Here is a 20,000-nt window from a genome sequence, read left to right on the forward strand (position 1 = left end):
AACCCTGCAGGATTGCTTTTTGGCTCAAAGCATAACGACGGTGCGGGGCAGAGCAGAGAGGTCCAGGCAGGAGGGAAGTGTGGAGGCGACTTCAACATGACGCTATAATGGCGGATGCAACAGAAAGTTTAGTACCAAAAAGGGGCAGCAAGTCAGTTGTGTGGATGAACACAAACTCTACAAACCTTTATCAGCACAATCCACTGTATGATAGCTGCATGATGGCTAAAACGCCAGCGACCAGTGTTTCAACCTCAAGTACACAAAGGACGAGCGGACAAAGATCACTTACTGAACTTTTGGAAAGTAAGTAGTACTCCTTATGAACATAATTCGAAACGGCAGGTGGATATAACTGGCAGTAATGGAGTTCATAGCGAAAGATATGATGCCTATTAGTATTGTGACCAAGACTGGGTTTACGGCTGTCATGCGCACAATGGTTTAACGGTACAGAATGCTGTCACACACCCATTTTAGCCGGGTTGCCATACCTGAGCTATAAAAAATGCAGACAGAGTTGCAGCGGAGCTGAAAACTTTCCTGTAAATCAGTATTGAAACATTGTGACTCACCTTTGGTAATCACAAATGAGAATTCACTGTTCTAAATTGTCTGTGCCCAATTAACATGTGCCCAATTAACATGAATGAAGGATGACTTTAATGTTTTTAAAAGCCACCTTTATCCCCTTTTCTTTTGTCAAAATCGTGAAAACAAAGGAGCTGTTTGAGGACATCAGAAGTGCAATTATTCACAAACAAGACCTCCAAAGGGTATAGAGCCATCTCCAAAGATTTTGGTAGCCCTGTTTCAGCAGTGTGTAATGTTATTAAGAAATTTGACGAGCATGGAACTGTCAAGAACTTCAATGGATGTAGGGGGAAGAGAGAAATTGATGACAGAAGTCTTTGACGGTTCTTGCGAATGGTGGAAAAAACACCGCGTTAAACATCCAAAGACCTGAAAGCCAACCTGGAACAGTTTGGGATCATGGTTTCAAGTAGCACCATACACCACACACTGAACAAAAACAGGGCTTCATATGCAAAGATAATTCCTGAGACAGACATAAAAAAAAGAATGGCTAACCTTTGCCAAGGAGAACCTGGACAAACCGCAATTCTTTTGGGAAAAATTTTCTGTGGACGGATTAAACAAAAATAGAGCTTTTCCGCAAAGCACAGCAACAGTTTTTTAAAAAAAAAAAATTTATACAGACAACGCAATCAAGCTTCCAAGGAAAAGAACACCCTCCCTACAGTAAAGCATGATGGAGAATCCATAATTCTGTGGGGCTGCTTTGCTGCATCTGATACTGGAGACCTTGATCGTATCACAGGAATCATGAAACCAGAGAACATGTCCTACCAAGTGTTAAGACGCATAATCACTTTTAGAGAAGATCTTGCATTTCTCAACACGATAATGCCAGACCACGTGCAGCACCAATTACAACATCATGGCTGCGTAGGAAAAGGATCCGGATCATCTGGGTATTGAAATGGCCAGCCTGCAGTCCACTTCTTTCACTTCTAGAGCACATTTGGCGCATCATAAAGGGGAAGGTGCAACAAAGAAAGCCCAAGGCAGTTGAACAGTTAGCGAGACGCGTGTTAGACAAAAATGGGACAGTATTCCTATTTCTAAACTTGAGAAACTAGTCTCCCCAATCCCCAGACGTTTGCAGACTGTTGTAAGAGGGGATGCCTCAGTGGTGAAAATGGCATTGTCCCAACTTTTTAGAGATTTGTTGACGACATGGAATTTAAAATCAACATAGTTTTCCCTTAAAATGCTAAATTTTCTCAGTTTAAACTTTTGACCTGTTCTCTATTCTGAATAAAAATATTAAAATTTGGCACTTCCACATAATTGCATTCAGTTTTTATTCACAATTTGTAGGATCTTGTTAGACGCCACTTGTGTTAGTGAGCCCTATTTTTTTTTTGCTGTTACAGGGAAGCCATTAGGTAGGGTTAGGGTAGTTTTCTTTACAGGGAAAATGTTGTTTCCTGTTGTGCAATAGGCACTCGAGTGTTGTTAAGATTTTTGGAGGGTGTTTCGCCCCAGTTGTTTATTTGGTGTGTATGTGTTTTTTTTTGCCTCTTTTCCAGTTACCTGCTGCAAGCACAATTGTCAGTTTTCTTCCATCCAACATCAGCCTGTCATGGTACCTCTATTATTGCAGTAAGGTATGACCACTACAGATAGTAGTCTTATTTGGGAAATGCAGCCAAAGCTAATAAGGTTATGGCTCATTTACAACTACTTAAGGGCGATGTGTTTTTTCTTTAGGAGACACATCTTAAGAATAAGGAGGTATCGCGACTCAGGAGGAAGTGGATTGGTAATGTGTATCATTCTAAATTTAACGTCAAAGCTAGAGGAACGGCCATAATAATACGTAATAATATTTTTTTGAAAAACATATAATGATTGCTGACCCGGATGGCCGTTCCATGTTAGTCTCAAGCTACAAGGCTCTCTTGTGATATTAGTTTGTGTGTACGAGCCAAATTGAAACATCTTATTATTGGGGGAGATTTCAATTTGATTCAAGATGTTTAGCTGGATAGAGCCTCATCTAAGTCTTTTTCTTTGAGTAAATCAGCTAAAACAATGGACTTTTTTTTTTTTATCTCAATTGGGTATTGTCGACCCATGGTGACATGCAAATCCTAATACCAAAACATTTTCTTTCTTTTCCCATCCACTTTGGACTTTCTCACGTATAGATTTTTTTGTCTTTGGATAACAGATTGCTCTCTAAAATGGTATTGTGTGATTACCATACAATAGCTATATCAGAACACGCGCCGGTCTCCCTTGATTTGAAATTAGACATCAGGTCTAGGGGCACGCTATGGGAAGCTTCAAAGGCATATACTGTATGAGGGGTCAGCTTGTAAGCTTTGTTTCTCACTTGAAGAAGAAAGAGTTATCCCACGTGACTGTTTAGCTGAATAAAATCATTCGAGATTTAGATAATAGTTATGCATAAAAACCAAATCCCGGCCTCTATACGGAAAGTTTAAAACTTCAAGCTAGTCTCAATCTTACCACTATCACTGCGGCTGTGGTTCAATTGCTTAAGACAAAGCAGATATTTTTCTTCTTTTTCTGACCTGTCATCAAAATTTGATCTACCAAATTCACATTTATTTCGTTATCTACAGGCTAGAGATTATGTCAAGAAACTGTTCCCTTACTTTCCCAACAGACCACCAGAAACCTACTTGGATGCTGTACTGGAAATAGACCCTCAACAGAGTAAATGCATTTCAGTCTTGTATAAAATGCTTGATGGAATAATTTTCAAGTCAATTGATGTTTTTAAAAGAAGTTGGGAAGGCGATTTACAGATGACTGTATCTGAACAGCAATGGGATCTGATCTTGAAATTAATACATTCGTCCTCAATCAGTGCCCGTCATGCTTTAATCCAGTGTGTGGTATTTTATAAAATACATTATACAAATGCTAGATTGTCTAAAAATCTATCCAGCAGTTTGTGACATTTGTAATAGGTGTGGGCAATCACCAGCAAATCATGTTTATATGTTTTGGGCTGGTCCCAAACTAAGTGTAATTTGGAGAGAGGTTTTTAATACACTTAGCCAAGCATATGGCCAAACCGTTCCTCCTAACTCGCTTTCGGCTATCTTCGGTGCTCTTCCTCACACAACTGTGTCTGGTCCCCTTAAGCAGGCCTTTACGACTTTACTAGCTCGTAGGGTAATTTTATTGAGGTGGAAACTTCCCAGCCCCCCATCCCATGATTTGTGGATGAACTGGGAACATTTTCTGCTATTGGCTGATACTGTCATTCTGCTTCCTCAGGCAGGTGTGGATTAGGCTGTACCTACTTTTCTTCCCTTTTGTGTGGTGTGTTGTCTCCGTGTGCAGCTACTGGTTCTGATGTCTAGCCCTGGGGTGGGTGAGTTTAAGAGTTGGGGTATTGGGTTAATAGACATAAAATTGTAATGACACTAAGATGTTCATTATGTCTACTTTGTTATGTCCTTGGGTGAATATTAATAAAGAAAGTTGGATTAAAAACACTAACACTAACCCTAACCCAAATCACGACATTTACATTCCTGTGACGGTTTTTATGCTAAGGTTCCAGTGGTTAATAATAATAAAATAAAATAAATTACATAAGAGACGCAGTCATAGTGCATAATTATGCATCCACATTTTGTGTTTTTATGTCCAATTTCTTACCTTACTTCTTTTGGGGGGTATTTGTGTTCGGTCTTTCGCTTTTTCTTTCATGTACAGTTTAATTACTGCCACATGCATGCACTCCGTTAATAAGGTGGCGGTAATGCACCAAAAGCACCTGACAACCGCGATAAGAAAGAAGAAGTCATGCATTACCGCCAGTGGAATTCTTCATAGCCATCTATGCTAAAGAATGAACCAAAAGTATTTGACAACCATCAAATGGAAGTAGAAGAAGAAGTTGTCTTGTGTAAGTTATAGTGTAGTATGATTTGTTTACTATTTAGAGCAGCATAATGTGCAGTAAATGATCAGGACTACTTCTGGCTACTACTTCTGGCTCCAAATGTGGCGCAGAATTTTAGTTAAGGTAAGCCATTTAAAACTATGCAAAAAGAAAAGCTTTTCCATAGTGCATCTGTCTAAACAGTGTGTGTTCGCATTTGTGTATTTTTCGAGGGAGACCCGCAATGCGATCCACTTGCATTAAAACGCAGCCCATTTTTAAAGTTATTTACGTAATCTCAGTAAGTCATGTTAAATACAGCCATAGGGTTTGTTGTATCTACACAACCGCGAAGTGGGAGGGGCCATAGGTTCTTGCAACCATTACATGATATGATTTGTATGCTTTTTATCTGATTATGTCTTTATGTGCACCATCTTATACCTTTCTTTTTTCAGTGACTCCTTTAGTCCTGATAATTCAACCGAGTAATTTCTGTCTATTTATACGCATTTAAAACCGAGAGAAAATTCGCGGGCGTCACGACCCGCCATTTTTGCTCTTCCGGGATGCATTTGTGTAATGAAGAGGGAGGGGGTGGACATTTTTTGTTTTCCTCCTACAGTTTGCACCTGCAGACAATATACAACAAATGAAAACTCCTGTCTCAGCTCAAACTTCCTCGTAATGACTGGCTGCAAGTTGCAGACTTTGGAACGACAAAAAAACTCTGTATTAATTTAAAAGTAGCCATTTGTTTGTTTTTCGACGACGGGGGCCTGTGTTCGATAGATTTCAAGTGAGTTAAGAATTGGCGGCAATTGTGAACTGTACGAATAAGACATGGTATGGTATAAAACAAAACAGCAACAGATAACCTATAAATAAATACATACATAAATAAATAAATCCGCAAATAATGCGACAAATATGTGGGGTTTATTGTATACAGATTAAATTTATGATTATGTTGCCCCATTGTGTATATTTCTTCAAGGTCTGTATGCCATTCTATCTTACAGGTAATTATTAAGGTACATATGAACATGAAGTAACATAAATTGAAAATACGAACTGTATAGCACTTAAACCACTCACTCATTTCTGTATGTGCTGTATGTTTATACACAATGTGTATATAATATACACAAACATAAAATAATAATAATAATAATAATATAACATATATACAAAAGCAAATTCAAATGATTCGAAAGATTGTGAATGAGAGGAAAACATCTTGGGCAAATGTTTTATTAAAACAAGTTTTAATAAAGGACCAAAATATGTTTAACCCATTTGTGGGTTTTGATCTGATGCCTGTGATGAATCTCAGTTGAAAAACTAAAGAGAAAATTCTACCATAAACATTCATGTGATTAGCATCCTTTATATTACTATACAAGGTTTAATTTTCAATTATTTTACATATTTCTAATGAAAATGATCCTGCAGCCATCCAAGAGGCCCTCAGCACGTTTGACCTGAACATCTTTGTGCTAAAAACAGGGGACCGCTCAAAACAGGGGACCGTAATCCGGAATAGTCATCAAGGGAACAGAGGTTCTTTTTGGAATCCCTGATGTGGCAAATACTTGTGCCTTTCTAATGGGCCTTAAGCCTGTATCTTACTTGGCTTGGGAGTAAGGCTGGGCAATAAATGGAATTAATTCCAATAATCATCATTTAAAAAGTGGAACCGTTGAAAATTTGCTAAATCCTGAAATAGAATTTCGTCTTTGTCTGCATTATTAAAAGCTGTCATTCTTATGTTCTGTACATCCAAATGTTATTGCGAGTTGTAATTTTGCACAAGTGGCAGAATGCTAGATGGGTGGTTTACAAGACACGTTTACAATAGCTATCAACTAGTTAATTATGGCATTTAAGCACAAATCATAAATATTAAGTTATGTTAAAACTGATTTAGAACCATGATATTTTATTGTTTGAACATTTTGCAAAAATGTAAAACAGTTTAAGTAAGGTGTTGCAAGGCTCAAAGTTTCATTGCCATGTTGACTATTTCATGTAAATTTGAATTGTATTTAATTCACTGATTTTGGAGGGCTGAGGACTGAATTCATCATAATTGTGAGGTACTCTTTATCATTTATTAGGTGTCATCTTGTCTCATGAATTTTCCTACATGTTTTGCTGTTGGATAACAGGTTTTGCACAAAGTAAAACAAAAAGAAAAAGAAAAGTTGAATGTACAAAACTTACATTTTTGTCCTGATTAATAAACTTGAAAAGCAGTGGTATTGTAGTGTATATTTCTCAGTTTTTTTTGTAACAATAGTTTTCTGTGTATGAAATCCCATTCATTTGTATTTGACAGAACAACAGTAATCAACATTATTTGAATACATTAATTCCAAGATTTTACTCAAGCAAATATCTGTTACAAGCTTAGTAGAAAAAGGTAGTAAGAAGGGCGAATAATCACGATTAATTGTGCAATATTGCGTGATTACTAGTTAAAAATTTAATCGTTTGACAGCATTAACAACAACAATAATGATGATGATAATGATGATAACAATAAGGACGAAAATACCAAAGCATGAGCAGGATTCCCACCTGAGCTATTCTGGTCTTCTTCTGCTGGAATTTACACAATCGGATGATCCGAGCTCCAGAATCATCATTGAATTGCTGCTGGAATGGGTGGAGAAGCTGCACCTGCTCACCAAAACTATACAGGGGGGAAAAGTAATATTCCATTTCACATGAAACGCATAAAAAAAATTGTGAGCTCTCTCTTTGCAGTTGTTTCATCATATGGTTTAGGGGCGTTTCCACTCCACATAAAAGTTAACCAAATATCACGAATCATTTTTTTTTTCCATCCCTGTATTTTATTTATAAACAACAAATTGAAGAAAAAAAGCAAATGTACAAGGAAGAGCTGATACCTGTAAACAGACACTTGTCCAACTTCCAGTAGAGTGAGAGCATTGACAATCACTGACAGGGATTCAAACGCCAGCTGGAAGAAAGTAGTGCACATAAGAAAAAATGACCCAACAATGATCAGTGATCGCAAACCAACCAACCGCCCATTCCAACCAGCCCACACACCCGCCCATACCAACCAGCCCACACACAACCACACACACGCACATACACACACAGTTAGGGTTGGCTGCTGTCCTCGACTTCCTCGTGTGTCAGTTTTGAATGTGGCGTTTACAAACAGCAACAGAAATCAGTCTGACTCATTTTTTCATCTAATATCGCCAGAGTAGCGAGGTTGGAAGAGGTAGAAATATTTTGTTGGGAAATGAGGGGACACTCCATGCCCTAATTTCAATGAGACATCTATCGAAGATGAATCGTCTGCAGAGCTGAATTTCTAATATCAACACAAATGTCAACTATGATTAAATTAAAGACAAATAAAAAGTTAACACTGTTACTCAAAACAGCTTTGTATATTCACAGATGTGTCAGTAGTTTGCCTTCCATCCACTCTCTCCCGCCCGCGCAGAGCGCATATCAGGCTTTAGATGATGTATAGATCGGATGCGTGCGTTCACACTGCAGACGCATCGCATACATATCAGATTTATATCCACATACGAAAGATGCCCACGTCGGGTGTGAAAAAAATCTGAATTGTACTGTTCACACTGCATGAAAAAAATCTGATACTTGAATAAATCGGAATCGAGCTGCAGTTTGAACGCAGCCATATTCATACAGTACATTGCTGATATGTTCCTGTGTATCATGCAATGGGTAAAAAATTGATATACTGAAACTGAATACTACAATCATGGCACTAAGACTAAAACAAATCAAGAAAGAAATTCTTTGTCTAAAAATTATATTATGTGGAATGAAAAAATTACATAAAAAAAATTGAAATTATAATTTTTAATATTATTTGTTCTGCAAGCAAGTACAAAATTACTGACCTGGCAAGAGCCAGATTGATCATTGTGATTCGCTCAAGAGAGTTCTCCTCAATATCAATCTGCGACTACTCCACGGTGATTTGCTCGGGAAAGGCGGGACATTCTGTATAATGCTTCAAGGTGATTGGACGATGCGGCATCTTGTGCACGTTTACCTAACTTTTGTTTTGTTTTGACCATTCACAGCAACAGATGAAAGTCTCGTCTTCATTCTCGCCGAAGGAAAAAACAACAAAAAACACTAACATCTTTACTAAAAATGCACAAAGCGCCTCTCGCTGTTCAACATTTAACAAGGAAAAGGTAAGTAATTCTGCCAAAACAGAATTAATTGCAGCATCCAATTGTCCAAGTTAGGTTAGTTTTGTTTCCCCCAGCAACGGCGCTTCCTGGTTTTGTCACAGCTGTATATCCCACCGACAAACACATTACCACTTTGTAATTGAGCCATACATAAAGTGATCAGTGAAAATCATCAGGCTCGTTACAAGATGTATTCTCTGGAGTTTGTGAACTCACAAATAACGCGAGCAAGGTTATAAAATTACTTGACATGAGATCAAGCATAGTTCTCTCGGCTGTTCTGGGAACACTTTTTCACCGGATAAACTTAAGGAGACTGTGCAAACTCTGAACACCAGGACTTACCTGTTTGGAATGGTTGTCCACCATACTGGAGGAGTCATCCACAGCCAGACAGATCTGGTAATCTCTTTTGCTGGGCTTGGTCCTCCTCAACCAGATCTTGTCCTTGCGGAACTGACTGGCAATGTATGGGATCACTTTTCTCATGTTAAGGCGTTTTCCTGTGCGGTAATCACCTCTGTAGAATAGTAGAACATTGAAAACGATCAAAAAAGATGACAAAGTGAATTAAACACTAGAGCGATGTTCCCATTATCAGCGGTATTACAACACGAAGTATAGTCAGGTTTCCATCCAATTGTGAATTGTTGTGAAAATGCGCAAAACGGACATGCGACTTATGCCCGTTTCCATCTGTTCTTCTTTTGCAAATATTGAGAGGGGACTCCGCTGCTGTAGGTGACGATATACACTATAGAGATGTGATCCACCAGCAATTTAAAAGAAGAAGAACAGGAAGCGACTGTCGTGAGTTTTCTTTTGTAATTCTTGATAATTCTAAAATTGCATTAATATTTGCTTCTTTAATTCCAAAAAGATTTTTGTTTCGTCATCCCCCCAAACATACCTTACTTTATCGTCTGACATTGCTTTGGGACTACAAACGTACATGTGACGTAATATCCGGTCGTTCCAGCGGTTTCCATAGCCAAAATTAGCATTTTCCTTTTTTTCATACGCTTCAAAATCCACCCCCTCTATGCGTAAAAACTTTTTGGTAAATTTTGAGCCCTTTTTCGAATTCCTAGCGTTTCCATTCAGTTTGATTTTCGCATTTCTTGAATTTTTTTTATAAAAATGGGTGGATGGAAACCCAACTTATGACTTATGACAGATATTATAACTCTTTTGTTAGGTTAACAGACTCTGTTAAAGTAAAGTCTGCAGCAAGTTATGGGGATACCAACTTGAGCTTTGCAGCTTCTGTGGGCTCCAAAATAAGGCGTAGCTGCTCTGAAAGTTGTTGGGATAGCAGGTAGGTCATTGTCTGGTACTGGCGCCACATGTATGCTGCTGCACTCTCCTGGGTCACAAAGTTATTGTTCATCAAATTAAAAAATAATGCAAACTTCTTATTAACAGTTGCAAGGAACATCATGTGGACCCTGTGGAATTACCTGGATTTCTGTATACATTTCTTTACAAAATATGATCTGATCTTCATCAAGTCACAACAATAAAAACACAGTTTTCTTAAAGTGACAGTGTGTAATAAGTGACCACTAGACTGTCTAGACTAGATGTCACTATATCATAGAATGCAGCCGAAGCGCATGCATTTCAAAACACACACACTACGGTGTCTCAGAGAGACCATACTTGGCAAGCCTACCACCAATTCTTATTTTGCGTGAGCGAACAAGCATAGCCGGTGTGAAGCCTGACGAGCGGTGCTGAAAGACTGAGCGAGCTGGATTTAGCCGGAGAAGCTAAGCAAGCGGGAGTTAGTTGGAGCCATAGGTTGGAGTGGCTAAGTAGAGCGGCTAGTGGGAGAAGCTAGTCAAAAAAAAAAAAAGCTAGTAAACGCTTGTGAGAGCAAAACATAACGTGACAAGCGATGGGAGCCCGAATCACGGAAATCAGCCAAATATACGACCATCTGCAGGCCCGAGCTGTGGAAGGTAAAGTGGCAGTTGACCCATTGGGTCAGACACTAGATGCAAGCATCACCAGGGCTAACTATGCAAAGTTGTCTTTTAGGGATCCATAGCAGAAATATGGCGGCGAAATGTCAGCCTCTTGTAAGGTGTGGCTCCAGCCATGTAATTGTGGGAATGCTTCTATTGTGGGAATGCTGGAATCACATCCATACATACAACTGATCATCATTACCCGTTAGCATTACCCAGGAGGTTGCGAGTTCAAATCCCACCTCCGACTGTACATAGCAAATGTATCCATGGCAATTATGCTAAGTGATTACATGCTAACCAACTGACTAGCATATCAGGAAATTCATTATAATTTCACTGAAATGATAAAACGCATATGTCCCCATTCAGCATCAGATGACACTTGTCAATATAAATACGCCATAAGGCCTGATTTTGAACAAAACAAGTTAGGTCAGTGGTTTAAGAAATTGCCTGCCACACCGGAAGACCTAGGTTCAAACCCCGCTCGGACAACTCTTAAGTACAAATGTAATACTGAATACTAATAATGATTGTCAAATTATATCACATTTATTACTTTTGATGTAATTTGTCATTATTAAGTTTTTACTCCATTCTATATTTAAAATTCAAATTCAACACAAGCTTTCAGTATATATTGACATATTCACTACAATTAGAAAATGCAATTTCTGGAGAAATCGCGTGAGGAAGGCTGAATGAAACCTTTGGAATAGATGGAAGCGCTCATGGCGTGAATTGGTGGAATATACTGTAAGTGTGTTGGAATGAAGTGCATGGGATGAAAAATATGGAAGTAAATGTGAAATGTAGAATCTCCCATTAAGAATGAGTGGGGAAAAGTAGGGTACAAAATTGGGAATTGTGGGTAAGGTGTGAATAATTGGAATAAGAAAAATACACCCTAGAAAAGAGGTGGGCATCGAGGGCCGGGGTCCTGCAGGTTTTGCATGTTGCCCTTCTCCAAAGGCGTGAATTTTGGAACTGAAAGAAATGGAAGAGCTCATGGCGTGAATTGGTGGAATATATTGGAGTTGGAATGAAGTGAATCGAATGAAAAATGTGGAATTAAATGTGAAATGTAGACTCTCCCATTAAGAATGAATGGGGAAAAATAGGGTACAAAATCGGGAATTGTGAGTAAGGTGTGAATAATTGGAATAAGAAAAATACACCCTAGAAAAGAGGTGGGCATCGAGGGCCGGAGTCCTGCAGGTTTTGCATGTTGCCCTTCTCCAAACAGCTGATATATGATCAGCTCATCAGCAAGCTCTGCATAAGGCTGAAAACTATCCTGTTGATTAGAATCAGCTTGTGTTGGGAAGTGAGAAATCTCCAAAGCCTGCAGGACTCCGGCCCTCGAGGACCGAGATTGCCCACCGCTGCCCTAGAATGATGTGAATTTTTGGAATATGTTAAAATTGGATTGAGGAGAATCGAAGGAATTATGTGGAAGTAGATAGATGCCAAAAAAGTGGGACGTTTGAAGTATAGGAATAACAGCCTTCACACAATTACAGTATATACAATGTCACAGATTTGTCTACGGCAGCAATTGCACTGCCAGACCGGAAGACCTCGGTTCAAACCCCGCTTGGACAACTCTTCAGCGAGTGCTGCGGCCGGTGAACAGGAGTAGTGTTGTCACAATACCAACATTTTGACTTCGATACTATACCTGCATAAAATACCTCGATACCGGTACTGAAATGATTCCTTGATAAAAATCTAAAATATATGCAAAAGCAGAAAAATAATTTTTATTTTTTATTAATTAATTTTTTTGGGATGTATGCATGTTATATTATGTGAATACGGTATATATTTATGTATATACTGTATGTGCTTTCACAATGCATGCCATATTCTTGAAGTACTGTATTTGACAGCGTTTAATGTCATCCGTTTTAAATATTAGTAATACAGTGGCACTCCCCATGACTCAATGTAACGTTGCTTGAGTGTGCGTGCATGTCTCTGCTCTTCTCTATTACGCTCCCGATTAGTCGAATGCATAATCAAATACTACAAACTGGGAACAAAATAATTCCCACTCGACTTATTTTTTAAGGGAAGTGTCAAAAGTGCGTCACAACATCACACATCTGGGCTTTTTCTATGCATAACTGTGATTTCTTACTGTGTGCCTGTTCATTGAACGCGCTTTGAGTTCACTGCAGGGCCAGGAATGATTGTTGCTTTTACTTCTGCTTCTCCGCGAAAAACATTTGCTCTTGTTACAAAACGTCATGTCGGTTGGCTTTGCCGTGGCTGTTGGCCATGTAGGAAAAAATGACAATTTGCGCGTCATATTTCTCAACGAGGAGTGGACGGCCAGCGAGTGCTACACTTACAGTAATTAGCACGTTGTGCTTCTCAACGAGGAGCGCTTCAGTGTTCAATGTGTGAAGACTTAATTAGCTCATTATGCTTCTCAACGAGGAGTGCACGGCCAGCAAACACTTCAGTGTTCAGGGCATGAAGCCATCTTCCTGAGCCCTCTCGCACACGAGCTAAATGAGGCCGCTTAAGGTTTTTTCCGCATATCAGTAGACAGGCGGCCATGCGTGTATGTATATCAAAACTGTCTCGTATAAAAAACAATTAAGCATCGGTGCTAAAAAAAATGACACCGAGCCATTTTTGACGGCAAAATATCGAGGTACGGTACTGGTACCCGTATCCCGTGCAACACTAAACAGGAGGCAATGGTTCGAATACCACCTTTGACAGATTGCAGTCCGGCTGCTATTTTTATTCATTTTTCTTTCAACTACGATTAATACTTTGTAATTTTCACATAATTTATCTTTCAATTTCCTTCATAAGCATTCAACATAGCATTCAGCTATTAGCATTCAGTTTTTAGCATTCCCACACAATTTCTGCAGAAATTGCACTTAGACTAGTATAATTAGTGATTACTAGACCTATGATTATATTAAAAAAAATGTATGTTGATGTAATAGAACATATTTCCATATTATTAAAATATAGAGTGGGTTTTTTAATTGAATGAACTATTAGATCACCACTAGATGGCGCTAAATATTACATACGGTCAGTTCAAATATCCAAGCAACACTTACATTTAAAATTTTTTACAGAACAACACATGGATGCCACAGTGTACAATCAAAAAAGCATGTCAATCTTTGTATTTTAATACTGGTTGAGCCTGCTTTGGAAGCGCTGCGATCAAAATTTGCCGTTTTTGCACATCAGACCTGCACAGTGGTTAAGGAGGAATTTTTGACTATTCCTCTCAACAAAAACATTTCCATTCAGTAAAATTTTTAGGAGTATTGTGTGAATCGGTCTCTTGAGGTCAGACCACATCTCAATTGGGCTGGGTTCAGAATTGAACAAATCTGCAAAAATCTTTAGAAACTTAAGAATGTTTTTTTTCATAATAAATATTGATTATTGTGAAAGCACAACCAGCTGTGGGCCTAATGAGTTTGAAAAAAATCATGTTTTCTTCGACGCGTGCAGTGAAGAGAAAGGTTGGTATTAGGGGTATAGTAGTATTTCATTGTTGAGCATATGGGCACCCCAATGAGCCTAAAAAGTGGCAGTGCATGAGGAATACAATCTCAAATGTAATTAACTCAACTAGACATGCTGAAGCAACATTTGTTAAGAAAACCATTGAAGCTAAAAAAATCTTTTTTTAAATGCTTTTTTTTTTTTTAACAGATTTTCGTAATACCTGATGCAGCCCTATTACACCAAGATCCTGCCCCCAAGGTTATGTGAGTTTGAGACCCCTGGTTTAAGCAGACTGTGTAACTAGTGATAATCAGATCACTTTTTTTTTTTTACTAATTCCAAGAGATCCACGTACTTTTTTCTAAATCTGTATATGCTGTAGTCCTCATAACTCAAAGTTTACTTTATCTTCAAATAGTACAAACGGCAACCTCTTCTGCACATGCTGGCCAATGTCACATTTTCATCAAACTTCAGTGGCTTGAATTCTACATTATGAAGACATTGGTACACACCTCTTCCTGTGTTCCTGGAGTCAATTCGTGCCACATTGATAACTGCACCTCCATCTCCCTCCTGATGTCCTCTGGGTCTCTGTCTAACTTCTGAGAGAGAAAAAACGGGCCGAATGCACATACAGTCATAAATTTGTCATTAATATAAAGCACTTTGAGGGGAGGAAATACGGTTATACAGTATAAATGAAGTACCATTTACCAGAGTAAAGTGCAGTCTGAGTTCAATTTTTAACACTGACACTAGTGAAATACACTCATAAGTGTTTAAATTAAATTAAGTTAAGTGTAGTTTGGCAGAATTAAATGTTTAACACTGACACTAGTGTAGAGTACTTTCAACACAGTGTATATTTGTAACGCTATACAGTGTTGGAGTAACACTGGTTAAGTGTGAAAAAAGTACCACTTGTAAAGCGTCAGATTTACACTCATTGGTGTGGACACATATAAACACTTTTCTAGTGTTAAATTTAACACTCTCAGTGTTAATCTAACACTGGCGATTTTGCTGGGTAGGATCATTGGGAAACAAACTCCACCATCACTGTAAGGTGACGGCTCATGTAGAGGTTGAGTACGATGTGATTTATTTTAAGTGTTTGTTTTGAAAAATACTGATTGTTAACTGCTATATTTTAGTGCAGAAATAATGTATTGGCAGATAAAGATGACATTCATCCTCAACTACATGAAAATGTCAGTTTTTTCTTTAATGCCACACATAGAAACTATAATATATAGTAATAACATTCAGTGTTTTTTTGTGCATTATTTAGTGACTTGATGGTGTTAAGAGGTGGATTGGGTCAGTTTAATACCCACTGAAGGCCCAGATCCAAAACTGACTGGCCAACTGCATTTTAAGAATGGGTGAATAAAGCTGAGTCCAAATATAGTATTTTTGCTGTTTCATTACAAAGTGTGCCAAAAACTAAAATCATATGTACCTGCATTGTGTCTACCAGCATCTCTGGAAGAGTGTGAAAGGTTGATTCTGATTTTTTGTCGGCTTGCTCTTTATCTCTGGAATGCCTGTTGTACTCCCATTCATTGTCTTCATTCTCTTGCCTCTGTGGATGCATCTCTACATTCTCTATACCTGTAAAAGCAACAACACCAAAAACACTTGGGCTTTAGAAAAGTCCTGAGAACTTTCCGTTCTTGTTATTTTGCTGCATATGAAGCATTACAAAAATGCACAATAGGACATTTTTATTCGGTAACCTTCAAACAAAGTAACGTGTTTTCACGACTATAAGGCACACTTAAAAGTCCTACATTTTCTCAAAAATCTATGGTGCGATTAATAGTGAAGTGCACCTTTGCGACTGCCACCCTTCCAAAGCATAATTGCAACATCTGTGTCAAGCTCGTGCAAGTATGTGCGCTGGAATGAACTCTAAATTTTTCAGTTTTCTTGGTGTATAAGCTCAAGTTTGGGCTGCCCTTGAAGCCGGCCTGTTGCTTTTTTTTTTCCCAGTTTCCTTTTTTTTCTCTCATCATAATCTTGTCGTACGCTAACACTAAATATTCGCGGGGACAAGAATGACGTCAACCTCCACCCCCATGTGTATGATGTTTAAATAGTTAATTAGTGAGAGGAAGATTTGTTTGGAAGGTGTAACTCACATTGTGTTTGTAGTCTAGCGGGCTAGCAAAAAGCTGCAGCGCATAGCATGCCGCTGGACTCTCAGCTCAAACTTTCGCTCCTTCAGCAAGCCGAGTAAATTCCAAACAGTGAATACGGTCGCCATTTCCTCTTCTCGTCCGTGAAGCTTTTTTAAACTACCCGCATGTGGAGGACACGGACTAGTCAGTTCTCCACCTCCCCGACAGTTCCAGTAGCAACGGTCTCCCTCTCTCTCTCTGTCTGTCTCTCTGTCTCTGTCTCCCTCTCTCTGCATCCCTCTCCCCCACTCCCTCCCTCTCTTTTAATCAATGTACATGTAATCTGATTACATGTTTTTTCCTCTAACTGCAACGAATACAGTTAAAAAAACATTTGTAATCTGATTACGTAACGGCGGTACATGCATTCCGTTACTCCCCAAGCCTGCGTACAACACCACGAATCATGAAGTTTTTACCGCAACAACGACATAAATCATTCACTACTGTCTCGCTTGGAATAGCCATGTTGAATTTACTCCATATCCGCCCAACGCTACTGTTTACTCATGGACTTGAATATGAATATTCTAAATTTCATATCTAAATCTGTGTGTTTACTACTCTTCAACACATACATTCTGCTTTTATGACAACACATCCGCTCTTAGCTGATTGGATCTTTTTACTGTCTGGTAAGGTTTGCCCCGCCTCAGAAACGCGCTTGATGCCAACAGTGACCAGACTTATCTGCTGGATACAGCAAAGAGACTGGTTTCCAAACTATTTATTACCTCCGCCAATTATTATTTTATTTAAATAAAATGTATTAACTTATGGGTTCTATCTTTTGCCAAGTAGGAAACCTGTTTTCCCTTTGTAATTATGTGAGCCCTTGTTGCACCTCGTAATACAACAGTTCACCACATTTTGATTTGGCCAATAATTCAGAGGGAACACAGTGACCAAATACATCTTGCATTGTAAACAAGTGTCCCCAAATGCAGGATATGCTCATGATTTTGACACATTCCCCAAACCTATGGGGTGGCAGAAAGTGACAAAGCACAAAGAGATTTCTTTGCGTAAGTTACAAATTTCATACAAAGGCATGATTTTTCAGCAACCAAAAAAAAAAAGAAAAAAGATTTGCATCATAATGTGTGTCAGCAGGTGCATGATGAATGTTCAAAAGTAGCACCTTGCTCCTGCAATGCCTTTGTTGTGTCCAGCTGTTTATGTTTTAGCTCCTGGACTTCAGCAGCTTGAATGTCATCATCATCTTGGTGCTCTATTTCTATTGAAAGATCCTCCTCGTCCTGATTTTCATCCTTGACCTGTTGACAGTCTGCTGCCTCCTGATCTGCATTGGCAACATCTGGGAGAGTTCAACAAATATATCTATAGTTATATTTATAATCATAATATATTACTATTTATTTCTTCATACCTCACAGTGCTGGGCGATATGCCGATATTTATCGTGAAGACGATAGAAAAAAAATTAAAATTAAAACAAAATAAGTCACAGAGAACGCTTGTTTGACGTACAAACGTATTCATTCTGCATGCTTGTTTCACACAGCTATCACCAGGTGGCAGGATGTGTAAGTGGGCATGGCAGTGAATGATACATAGTCGTCATTACAAGCTTACAGTGCCAAAGCAAATCTAACATCCATCCATTATCTGAACTACTTGTAGTCAATGAAAATTAATAGAAAACGAGGTGGGTAAATGCAAATAAAAAATACTACTACTTTGAAAAACTTAACTAAAACAACAAACCTGTAATTATTAATTAACTCTTTTTTTTTTAAAGCCCAACTCAAAGCATGCTGGGTACTCCTTTCGGCTCATTGAAATAACCTAGTGACAGCTGCGTGTAAAAAACATAGCAGTCTAAATTGGCAGTTTTAGCATCATTGAAACACGGATTATTAAGTTTTTATGGAAACTGAATGGCGGAGAAAGCCCCCAAAAGCTTCGCAGGGATGCTTACATGTACGTTACCTACAAGCGGGGGTGCTCAAGTCGAGACGAGATCGGTTCTACTACTTACGTCGCAGCATAGCAACGAGCTTCGGCTGGCTAATACTGCACATAAACACGTTGCGCTTCCGCTCCTAAGTTAGTAATCAGAGTTTCCGTGGCGGCGTATAAGAAGCACTTCGTCAGTTACAAGTATTGACGTTCTCACGAACAGATTACGAGATGTGATTAATCGTGATGTGTATGGGTGATTGATTTGACTTGAAGTTCTCGCTCGTACCATGTTAAAGCGGAGCGTGTCAAACTTTTATTAGCAAAACAGCTGGCCTTTTAATGAGTCTCTGGGGAGAAAAAGTAATGCTACACACTTAGCTATACAGTACATGAAGTGATGTGATTGGAAGACTAAACGTGCAGGCTTGATAAGCGATTCAGAAAATGGATGGATATACTAGAGTGAATACCTTTCATATCACTAAATATTTGTTTTCACACTGCAGTCCTGAGTTTTGATTTTGACTTGAAATCTGCACAATAAATATCTTCAAAATTACATTACAATATAGTTCATTGTTTATTTTTAAACAATTTCTGTCTGAAACATTTTTTGTATCCCCTATTTAGATTCATAAATACATTTGTAAAAAATATGTCAGTGGTTACTGTGCCTCTTTTGTGAACCTTTGATAATTTTGTATAGCAGCACTACTGGATTATTTCTCTTTTGATACAGATCTGTTTAATGTTACCTCCAAATAAAATGAGAAAAGGTAAACAGTCAGTGTGCTATATAATTTTTTAAATAGAAAAACTGAAAATATATCGCCGTACATTGTTATCGTGATATAAAATACCCTATATTGTGATAGTAGTTTTTTTAATATCGCCCAGCACTACCTCACACTAACAATTTTCTTCATGATGGAGTTGCTACTGACCGTAAGTTTGCCTGTCGTAGGCCATGTCCCCTTCTTTGATATGTTCATAAAGGTCGGACTCTTGCTGGGTTTCACGTTGCTTGCTGTCTTGCGTCTGCTCATGAGAGCTCTCTAACGTACGAAGACGCTTGTTAATAAGCTCATTGTAGTTACCTGTCGAACGCTCATTGTCTGCTTGTCCAGGTTTTCTTTTAAAGCTCTGGATCACAATCATATTTAGACAATAAAGCTTATTGTGAAAAGATAAGGAATGAAAAAAAAATTCAAAAATATTTTAGCTCATTCACTGTACCTGAGTGTTGTTCTGTTTCTGTGTTTGTGAAGCCATCCTTGCAGTCAGCTTTGACTGGTGACCTTCTGATTCGTTGGCATCAGCTGCTCCATTCCTATGCTCCTATTAAATTAAGTATTTGGAAATGTGTCCAATCAAGAGTCATGGAGGAAGTAATGAGCGTACATGCTAAATTGTGCCATTTTGAAAAACGCTAATCAGGAAACTTACTGCTCCCAAGTTAGATTTCCGCTTAACTTGTATAGTTTTCTATACCTTCATGGGACTCTAAGAACTTCTACATACCGTCACCTCATTTGCACACACACAAGTGATTTAGGCCAGAGCAAGAGGTAAGCCGCTGTCGCAAGCTGTTGCCGTGTTCTACCGTCTTAATCGAGGACAGAGGAATAAATTAGCATTTTTTTGTATATCAACTCTTTGTGTACAAACTTAACGAGAAGCACCAGTGATGGCAATCGCCGTCAACTAAATTTTTTTAATAGGAATGGGCAGATAC

At 38.5% G+C, this 20,000-nt stretch overlaps 1 protein-coding gene across 4 annotated transcripts in view; it reads right to left on the reverse strand.

Moving 5' to 3' along the window:
• mdn1 (midasin AAA ATPase 1) overlaps positions 1-20,000 on the reverse strand; it is a 260,821-nt gene that overhangs the window by 7,294 nt on the left and 233,527 nt on the right. For 3 of the 4 annotated variants that reach the window (XM_077552191.1, XM_077552190.1, XM_077552189.1), the window contains exons 91-99: positions 19,502-19,603; positions 19,210-19,408; positions 17,481-17,657; positions 15,619-15,770; positions 14,669-14,758; positions 9,933-10,048; positions 9,028-9,202; positions 7,375-7,448; positions 7,040-7,154 (exon numbers count right to left, since the gene is read on the reverse strand). In XM_077552191.1, coding sequence (XP_077408317.1) covers positions 7,040-7,154; positions 7,375-7,448; positions 9,028-9,202; positions 9,933-10,048; positions 14,669-14,758; positions 15,619-15,770; positions 17,481-17,657; positions 19,210-19,408; positions 19,502-19,603 — 1,200 coding nt within the window. Of the gene's footprint in view, positions 1-7,039; positions 7,155-7,374; positions 7,449-9,027; positions 9,203-9,932; positions 10,049-14,668; positions 14,759-15,618; positions 15,771-17,480; positions 17,658-19,209; positions 19,409-19,501; positions 19,604-20,000 lie in introns of those variants that run through there. The other variant, XR_013289379.1, reaches the window with a different exon arrangement.

This window comes from Vanacampus margaritifer, chromosome 19 (genome assembly GCF_051991255.1).
Source record: "Vanacampus margaritifer isolate UIUO_Vmar chromosome 19, RoL_Vmar_1.0, whole genome shotgun sequence".
Classification (NCBI taxonomy): domain Eukaryota; kingdom Metazoa; phylum Chordata; class Actinopteri; order Syngnathiformes; family Syngnathidae; genus Vanacampus; species Vanacampus margaritifer.